We start from the raw sequence: 10,465 nt of genomic DNA, 5'->3' as shown, positions 1-10,465 counted from the left end.
GGGTCTCATTGGGTTCCAATGTCAGCGATTGCAGCAAATGGTGTACCAAGAAAGGAGAAGAGATACCACCATAGTGTAAAACCATTTAATATACAAAAGTTAAAATTACAATGCCAAATGGCCTCTTACTGTTGCTGGTGCCCGTTCCCGGCACTGAGGCTGTAGGTGGTGGGGATAGTAAGACAAGATAAGAGATGGCCACGTCCTGGTCCACTAGCGTGCGTTCCACCGCTAGTTGTCCATCAACCAGTGAGACCGGAAGTGCGTGGCTATGCGTGTGCGCTCGGATACCGCCTCGACGTCACATTTCAGTTAAACCGTCTTCAGGAAGCGTATCTGGCTGATACCTTTGAAGGACATTTTGGCCTAGATTCACATAGGGCTGCGTAAGTGTGGGCGGGCGTAGCGTATCGTATATACGCTACGCCGCCGCAACTTAGAGAGGCAAGTGCTGTATTCACAAAGCACTTGTGTCCTAAGTTACGGCAGCGTAGCGTAAATGTGCCGGCGTAAGCACGCCTAATTCAAATTGTGAAGAGGTGGGTGTGTTTTATGTAAATAAAGCATGACCCCACGTAAATGATGTTTTGAACGAACGGCGCATGCGCTGTCTGTGGACGTATCCCAGTGCGCATGCGTCGGATAGAATGCCTAAGATACGTCGAACACTGCCTACGACGTGAACGTAACTTACGCACAGCCCTATTCGCGTACGACTTAGGCAAACGACGTAAAAAGATACGCTTGTTCCGACGTCCATACTTTGCATGGGCTGCGCCACCTAGAGACCTGCTTTATCTTTACGCCGGCGTATGTCTTACGTAAACGGCGTAACTAAATGCGACGGGGCACGTACGTTCGTGAATCGGCGTATCTAGCTCATTTGCATATTTGATGCAGAAATCAACGGAAGCGCCACCTAGCGGCCAGCCTAAATATGCACCCCAAGATACGACGGCGTAGGAGACTTACGCCACTCGTATCTTGGCCAAATCTATGCGTAACTGATTCTATGAATCAGGCGTATAGATACGACGGCGGCCATTCGGACTTACTTACATTCTGGAGATACGCCCTCGTAAGTCTTTAAGAATCTGGGCCTTTGTGTTACTCTTTCCCTTGATCCTACCAATATATGCCTCTTTGAGGTGTCTCAAACTACAATGATACCTGAGGTACTATATGCATATACCGTGTGACCTTTTTTTGGTAGGTGTGCACACCTGTGGCTACTTTGTTCTTAATGTTTCTATCTTATATCATCTGTCCATTATCTTTGTGTGTTTATTTTTGCATTCTATATTTAATCATTAAAGTAAGGTTACCACTAGGCGAAGATCGCTGTCTGCCCGATCCTCTGTTCCAATTTGAACTTTATGGGTCTTTCCCCTTCTGTTTGTCTATCAGTAAATAGGGGCCTTTGAAATTCATCTATGCAGCCTATGCTAAAGAAAGAACATGTTGAGAGGATGTAACTGCAAAAGGGCTATAGGAGATCAAAATAGGAGCATTGACAACAAAGGATAGGTAACAAATACATACAACAAAAATAGGTAACAAATGAAAATTGACAATTGTTTTGACAAACAATGTTTTAGAAAACTTTATTCTATTTGTTTAATGTTTACCTTGCTATTTACAGAGGTGTTTCCATTGTTTAGCTGCAATTGATTCATTCATGGCACAGAAAAAACGTTCAGCTTTCACTGCTTGGAGTATGTTTTTTTTATGAAAAATAAAATCATTATTTAGTACTGAATGTAGACGTGAGGATTTGTATGCAGTACCTTGTTACCTCTTGGAATTAAAGTGGACTCCTGGGCTATTTAGTGGGATAGCATTTTAACTTTGAGGGTGGAAACCTGGTCTGAGGGATGAGATAAATTTACCTTTAAAGGATGCTTAACAGCTCACAAATATTTTTTTTTTTTTTTTAATTTTAAACCAAACGTTATTGAAATTATGGGAGCTGAATCTTTAAAATCAATTCTAATCATACATTTTGGCCTGACAGCATTTTAAAAATAGCCAAGCACAACCCAGGCAAAACATAATCAATCACAGGTGTCCTATAGGATGAGTGAGCATTTATTGCAAGGAGAACTATCAACCTGCAGATGCTGACCATCTATCTAGATGATGTCACTGACCCCTTCCACCATCCAATCAAACAAGCTAAAAGGTGGGAAGTAGGAATGCTGAACTGTTTGATTATATTTCACCGACCAGTTCTTTATGTCACTTTCATAATTATATCGATATTCCCAAATTACCATAGTCTACAGGTATTCAATCATCAGATTATTACACAGTTTCAACTCACAAGTTGATTATCATGAGGTATCTCATATGTGTGCCCTCCTCAGAAGAATTGATGTGCCCCATTACCTTTTTGCACGCATCTGGAATTTTTGGGGAAATTCAAATATTTTCTTCTTACTAAAGTATAGCGTCCAAATTAGGTTTTAATAATTATGGGTGGATTTTTTTAGAATTGGGAATCTGAGAGAGGGAATTTTCAGGTCAAGTGACCCAGACAACCAGTATGGATTTTACCTAAAAATGGCTTTAGGATGCCAGTTACAACCTGCAGAGGTGTTATTGCGTACCAGGTATCAGCTAATAGATTTGATTACCTGCATCTAAAGTGTCAAAAACTCTGCAAACCGGAACGCTTTAAAGATTAGCTTTACCATATTCAATTGAATATATATCTATATCTGTATATCTTAAAAAAGGTCCTTTAAAGCTTAATGAAAGGTCTCTGTTTTCTGTATTTACTTTGATATATCTGGGCTGGTGGTAAATGCACTTAGGAGGCCAGTTAAGGGAGTCTCCGAGCTGCGAAAATTCAGGACAACCCCATTAGCTACTCAGTTTTGGGGTCCTCAGACCACATTATCATCACAGGGAATACTGTAAACAGTATATTGTACTAATTGTCCTATACTAAGCATAATCAGTATTCGGTTTATTATACTGAGTGGTATACAATATAAAGAAGTTCATTATGAACAATTAATGAAGCAAGAACTTAAACTTTCCTAGAAGAGTTTATTTAAAGCGGGGGTTCACCCTGTTAAAAAAAAAAAAAATGTTTTTTTTTATTAGACCATTACATTCGGCATCGTAGCGCGAGCTACGGTATGCCGGTCTTACATTTTTTATCCCCGTACTCACTGTGCTATGGCTCATTGAAGATTCCGGGGAATGGGCGTTCCTATGGTGAGAGAAGGTGATTGACGGCCGGCCCTGGCACGTCACGCTTCTCCGGAAATAGCCGAAATAGGCTTGGCTATTCACGGCGCCTGCGCATAGCCTGTGCACAGGCGCCGTGAAGAGCCGAGACCTACTCCGGCTGTCTTCGGGGAGCGTGACGTGCCAGAGCCGGCCGTCAATCATCCTCCCTCTCCATAGGCACGCCCATTCCCCGCGGGAGTCGGATTCTTCAATGATCGATAGCACAGTGAGTACGGGGATTAAAAATTTAAGACCGGCATACCGTAGCTCGCGCTACGATGCCGAATGTAATGGTATAATGATGTGAAGGAGGGTGAACCACCGCTTTAAGTCAAACAGTGATACATAGCCTGGACAGACATACAGATAAATGTAGCTACTTCTCCAAATAATATCGGAATTGTAAATGCGACAATCATAGTTAGGGCATTGTGTCTTTTTTACACATAATCTTGCATTATCTATTTAACTAATTTAGATGAAGAAAATATTTAACATAACAGGAAAAAAATGTGTTTTAGCAACTACTACCCATTGGCGTAACTTCTACTAAATGTTCATATGCCCAGGTCCATGTGCAATGGAAAAAAATGATTTATATGCAACTCTTTCTGTACCTACTCATATCCAATCGAATCTTGTTGCAGGCACAAATAAGCTGTAACTGTGGCTTCCTTTTCAATGTGCAGGTCACTGAAGTGTGTTAATTAATTTACATCTTTTTGCATGTTGCAGCAAAGAGGTGCCCTCTGTAGCCTTATCTTTCAAAAGACTTGTCACATTTTTTCTTCAGAATATATTTGTTTAGACAGCATTTTCTCTTGCACAGTGGCTCACCGATGTCAACAAATTTTCCCATGTTTAAAAGAAAAGCCTAGAAAAAAATGAAATTCAGAAATAAGCATGCTGTATACATATCTAAAGCTGTTGAGAAAATAATAAAAACAACTGTGTTCCTATAAAGCACATAATAAGAAGCATGGCCACCAATTGACATTTTAAAATGTATCTTTACTTACCTGAAATACTTTCTTATTCTTCCATTCTGCATTGATCCACCACTGCAGCAACTAAGAATTCATGAGAATGTTTCCACTTCAAAATTCAAGACTTACCTGATCTCCTCCATCAGACCTGGTGTTTGTCTCTCAGTTACCCATTACCAGAATGACTACATTTTTAAGTAAATGCTCCTGTAAACTCCTGTCTATGTCCTTTGGCGTTTTGACAAAAGTCATTATTCTACAGAAGTTCTTCCTTCCATGGTGTGTGACCAATTTTCCCTTTCTTCAATTACTATTGACGGTGGTGAACCGGGGCCAGCACCCATGAGGAAATCTTTATCCACAGTCTGAGCGATGTTACCTTTTTTCTGGACTGATATATGATACTTGATGTTGAAATGTGATATTCTTTATTAGTGCATACAATGCCTCTCTGTATTTAAAGCACCTACTGCCCATTGGGAATCAACCTAATATCACTTAAAATCCCTGGCGGTATGATTATTTCAGGTTTTAGGTGCTGAAAGTGGTGCCATTATTTTGCATGGAAATTTGGCGTTTTACAATGTAGGCCTGTAATTCTTAGGAATAACTCACTTAAATCTGTCCAAACCAGAGTCTAGTAGACATCCCGGGTAGGATAAAGCTTGAAAAACAAAATCATAAATTATAATATAATAAATAACTATAAATCATTATAACAAATAATACTGTAATTATAATACAAATTATTCAATAATGTAATCAAATCAAAAACACTGAAATTTGCTCAGTTGCAGAATTGTTGCTGTCATTACTTTTATTGTTTGATGACGAATTTCCCCACAAATCGCTATTGCTCAATTCTGCAAGTGATTCTAATTTATTGTGAGTGGGGTGTGTTTCCGCGCCAAAATAAATAAGTATATAAAAATTAATCACAAGGTGAAATAATATTAACTACTTATAGTGACAAGCAGCTCCTCTGTAACAAAATATATAAAAATATTGTGCAATAGAATCAAAGATGGGGAAGAGGGCGCTAGTGTAAATAGTACCTATTATTTGGGAAACCCTCGGTGGGAGGATCTCAATGGTATGGGTGAGATAAAATAAGAAAATAAATTAAACACTCCGATGGACAATAAAATCATACATAAATAAAATTTCTACTACATTGGGGTCAATTCACAAAGCTTTTTTTGCCGATACCGGTCGTTATGTAAACGATTTCACACGTTATTGAATCAAGTCCAATTCACTAAACGATTTAACGCTTGTAAAAATCATCAAATAACGTTTCACTACACAGAACCGATATTTTTAGTTTTGAGTCGTTATTGAACGTATTGATCGTTGTTTTAACGACTCAAATCGTTAAATATGTACAGAAGTGCAATTCACAAAGGTTTTTTAGACAATTAACGATCGCTAAGCAATCGTTAAATAAGCACCTCCCTGAGGGTGGCGTTATGACATTTCCCAGGCGGTATATCATTTGTTGAGAGGAATTTTTTGGCGGTTTAGGCTTGTGGTAAATTTTGTTACGAGTTTTGTGCAAGATGGAACCATTTGGATGTGCTCTATTTGAACTGAAACTGATCCAGAGGCGAAGAAGGACACGTCAGAATGTCGTTCAGATAGAGAAACGTGTATTTCGTTCACGTACCTTTTTGGATCAATTTTCTGAAACCCAGGTGATAGCCAAATTCAGATTATCCTCTCCCATGATATATTCCCTGTATGATGAAATACACTTGGCCCTAGAAACACGCACGCGGAGAAGTAATGCAGTACCAGGTCTTGTGCGTTTTTTGGCAGTACTTCATTTTCTAGGAAAGGCCTCATACCAACATGTCAGTGGTGAGATTGTTGGCATCTCACAACCCAGTTTTTCCCGCTGCTTGGTCGACGTCCTGCAAGCACTGCGACAACTTGCTCCAAAATACATTCATATGGGCAAGTCACGTGAAGAGCGGGATCAAATAAAACGTGGTTTTTTTGACCTAGCAGGAATGCCCAATGTCATTGGGGCAATAGACTGCACCCATGTGCCATTATGTCCCCCATCAGAACAGGAGCACATCTACAGAAACCGTAAGGCTTACCATTCCCTCAACATCCAGGTGATCTGTGATTCGAACCTCATAATCCGTGATGTTGTCACCGGCTTTCCAGGATCCTGTCATGATGCCCATATATTGCGCCAATCGGGAATATATGATACTCTGGACAAGGACTTAGAAAATAATGGATGGCTGCTGGGTAAGTGTGCTCCACTGTTTATTTTATGGTGTGTTTTCCAGTTATAAATGCGTATTTATTTTTTTATTCCATACTAGACTGACATTAGTGCTATATCAGTAACATGACAGCTCAACAGCTTTACATTAATCAGTATTTCAAAAACATGTAATAATAAACTCAGAATTTAAATGTCCAAAATACTTTCAAGTACTTTTTAGTTAGCTATCACCTGGTTCAAGGTCCACAAATCTTTCCTTTCTCATGTGAGGTGTATTGTTGTTCCACATGTTCCGTGTGCACTGAAAAGTAGTCACTACTTCAAGCTTGCTTAAGTAATGTATTACACTATTATATTAAGACATCACATGAGAGAGCTAGGAACTACTTATCAAAACACACATGACCAAGGTGTGCCAAAGAAGCCACCCACCAGAATTAAGTACAGTACCTATATGTAAATGATTGCAGCATAAGATGCAACAATTGTGTCAGTAGTTGATTTACTTGAATGTATAGTTAATATTTAAATCTGGGAGTTCAACACTATCCCTTCGGTTAACCCCCCAATATGCATAACATCAAGCAGCACTACCAAGCACAACAATCACCCCCCCCCCATTGTGCATATGTATTGTACATGAAACAGACATGTCCCTCTGGTTCTCCGTTATAGTCCCATACGAGGTCTGCACTATAGTATTGAAATATTTATGACAGGCAGACTTTTCCTCCAGCATTTCTTTTTTTGCATAACATTCACATGCACTACACTACACTACAGTAATCATGGCCCACAACTGTGGTATGCTGTTGTGTTGTGAGTTAAGTACCATTAATGCTCAATCAAAAGTACAAATCCAGAACCTTGCCCCCACAAATAATTTTAAAATGTGCTTTATTAGACGTATGTTATCCATATGTGACTAACAATGGAAAATTTTCTAAAATGACCACACAATTGGCCACTACATCATGTGATTTAGCATGATTTCTTCTATACTTACAAATAAATTTATATTGTTTTAAAATGTATAGGAGATGCTGGTTACCCCTGTCTACCATGGCTCTTAACACCAATCAACAGGCCATCCTCTCCTGCAGAAGCAGCTTACAATGTTGCTCATACAAAAACAAGAGTGGTGATCGAAAGATGCTTTGGTGTCCTAAAGAGCCGTTTCCGATGCATGTCCTTGTCTGGTGGATTCCTACAGTATTCCCCCAGTAAGGTAGCTGATATGTTCCTAGCATGCAGCATTCTCCATAACATTGCAAGGCATGGTGGACTACAAGAGGAACTAGACACCACAGTGGAGGATGACATGCCCACAATTCCAGTGGAAAATGATCAAAGGGGAAACACAGCAAGAAGTAAACTGATTGCAAACTATTTTTCAGGTAATAAACCACCGTAACATGGTTTTAATTTTCCAAACATCATCAGAAATGATCACAAACTTGCATTATTAAGTTGAAGAGACAGACATGCTGTAAAATGAATTATTTGGGCTGATCTTGTTTATCAATGTAAAATCTTAACCAATGATGTTTTTTTTATTATTTCAGGTTAACTCAACTCTAAAAACTTTGGAGAACTATAATAAAATTAAGACAAGAGTACAATAATTGCAAAAAAATGAGTCTTTATTTTGTTTTTGTATTTTCACTTTGTTGTACTTCTTTTGCATTTATTTTTTACAACATTGAACAATAACAGTTTCAAACATGTAAAATAAAAGTTTCACTTAAAAGTCTTTTACAAAATCTAAATTGTGTTTGAATTCTTTATTGCAACAAATGTAAGTGTGGGTTATACACGCAAAAATTCTGTTCATCTGCTAATAAGTACCAACATTTTTTTGACATTAGTGAGAAGCAATAAAATAGAAGACCGAACTGTGTGCCAAAGACAGTTGAAATGCTGCAGTTGCCTGAAACCATGTCCTTGCCAGAAAGATGGTGAATGAAATGAGTGCTGTTAACTGCGTTGTGTGGGAGAGGGGAGAAATGAAATAAAACTAAAATAAATACCACCAATTGACGTAATGGCAGATGGCTATAGCCAACCTAAGGTAAAGAGAGTAAGTGACCTGTAAATAAGCCGTTGATATGCAAACCATTAAATAACACAATAATTGAATCATAATATTATATTTTTGGTGTTATTTATTGTTTTGTATATCATCACCTTCATCACTGGTCACTTAACTCTACCTTTGGTTGCCTATAGTCATCTACCATTACCCCAAATGTTACATATATTTTAATTTCTCCTCTCCACCCCACACCGCAGTTACCATTACTCATTTCATTACTGAGAAACAATGCACGTTAGTTAAAATGTTAACTATTCCACGCAGGGCATTTGAAAGATGGAATAGCGGTTGTCTACAAATTGCAGAAACATTTTTAACCTCATTAGTCAGGAAATGATACCTACATTCCATACCAATAACATGTGGTTTCAAAAGTTACAGAAGTCAAATTACAGCCAACACAACATCAAAAATATATGGTTGGGCAAGATGGAGTATGCAACCATTTGGATGTTTGTTTTTTTAGTATGAATCAAACTACCGGCGAAAACCACACAGAGAAACATGGTCCTTGCTGTGACAACAACAATGGATGGCGCATTTTAGTCACAGAGTACAGATAAAAAACCAAGCACTTGAGTGAAAATATCAATAATTTACATCCACGTGGATAAAATATAAAAAAAAAAATTTAGATCCAATAGTGTGCCTTCCTGACGGAAGAAAAGCATGACAAACCTGTCACATTTTCTGCTGTGACAAAGGGTGTCTGTTTCAAATGCGTAGACGTGATGTTATGTGATGTATTCTCCTATTAAACGAATATGATTGATGATTTTATGTAGTGCTGATGAATTATATCTCTACTCTGTAACTTCAACTCTATTACTATTGATAGTTCACTTCTACTTTTCAACAATCCTACCACTTTTTTTGCCTTACAACAAAAAAATGGTTCTGCTTTTGAAAAAAAAATATACATGTTAAAACAAATATTTGACAATATTGTTGCACTTGCATTTCAACGTGTATATACAAACAATTATGAAAACCGTAATGATAACAGTAATGAATACTAGAACATGCTTGATAGATAAAAATAGATTTCACATAATTCTCAACCTTTTTTGAAATGTTTTCAGAGGCTATAATGTCATAGCAAAAATCCCATATAACATTAATTGTATATCTATTGAAAATAAAATCAAAGCTACATAACTGTCTAAAGACGTTTCATTGGTCATCCAACCAGCTTGATCAATGATGGCCATTGAAACATCTAAAACTCAAATACAAACGTCATGTTGATTACACATATTTGGTACAGATCTGCAACGACATGGTCAAATGACATATTTAACTGGAAAAAGCATCTATATAGCAGTCAACTTTGGGCAATATATGACTTAACAATGTTGCGTGCTGAGTAAAAATTTAAAGAACAAATGTTTGCAAGCTCTTTAAATTCAAACTCAGTTGTGAATTATGTGAAATGTATTAAAAAAAAAAAATTGTACTTCTTATAACATTTAAATATCCTGAATAGTAAAATTATCAATAGCATCATTTTCGATAATACTTTCACAAACAAAACTGCTGTGGTTGCTGCTGGTTAGATTCCGAGCATTATGAGATTGCTCACCAGGAGATGGCAGATGTGCTTCTAAGAGTTCAGTTAGTTTGGCCATAAAGGAGAGCTTCTGCTGGCGATAGGTGTGTTGAGCTGCATTATGTTGCTCTAGGAGAATATTAGATTTGCATATGTTACTATTTAGGTTATCCAATCTCTGCATGAGCTGTTCTCTAAAATTTTGTTGTTCACTATGAAATCTATCACTCTGTTCTCTATCAAAATGGTACTGTTCCCTATCCATGTTTCGTGTCCTACAAATTGTTCTCCTGTCTCTAGGTCTGCTTAACTCTGGGGGTTCAGTAGCAACCACATCAGGAGTACCCAGGATG

General features: G+C 37.9%; 2 protein-coding genes across 2 annotated transcripts in view; one reads left to right on the top strand and one right to left on the bottom strand.

Annotated features, from left to right (window-relative positions):
• The first annotated feature begins 5,407 nt into the window (after nucleotides 1–5,407).
• On the top strand, nucleotides 5,408–8,237 carry LOC120936594 (putative nuclease HARBI1). Its single transcript, XM_040349064.1, has 3 exons — nucleotides 5,408–6,488; nucleotides 7,506–7,865; nucleotides 8,034–8,237. Exons 1-3 carry the CDS (start codon nucleotides 5,786–5,788, stop codon nucleotides 8,036–8,038), a joined length of 1,068 nt encoding a protein of 355 aa, XP_040204998.1. The 5' UTR covers nucleotides 5,408–5,785; the 3' UTR covers nucleotides 8,039–8,237.
• LOC120936593 overlaps nucleotides 8,094–10,465 on the bottom strand; it is a 6,169-nt gene continuing 3,797 nt past the window's right edge. The window contains exon 8 of the mRNA XM_040349062.1: nucleotides 8,094–10,241. Coding sequence (XP_040204996.1) covers nucleotides 10,033–10,241 — 209 coding nt within the window. The 3' untranslated portion in view covers nucleotides 8,094–10,032. The remainder of the gene's footprint in view (nucleotides 10,242–10,465) is intronic.

The sequence above is a fragment of the Rana temporaria genome, chromosome 4 (assembly GCF_905171775.1).
Source record: "Rana temporaria chromosome 4, aRanTem1.1, whole genome shotgun sequence".
Taxonomy (NCBI): Eukaryota; Metazoa; Chordata; class Amphibia; order Anura; family Ranidae; genus Rana; species Rana temporaria.
This window is presented reverse-complemented; position numbering and strand designations above follow the sequence as displayed.

Excerpts from the sequence above, each read along its gene's own strand:
- LOC120936594 (XM_040349064.1), top strand. The coding sequence starts at position 5,786 with ATGGAACCATTTGGATGTGCTCTATTTGAACTGAAACTGATCCAGAGG. Across the intron at positions 6,489-7,505 it reads AAATAATGGATGGCTGCTGG|GAGATGCTGGTTACCCCTGT; the intron begins GTAAGTGTGCTC and ends TAAAATGTATAG.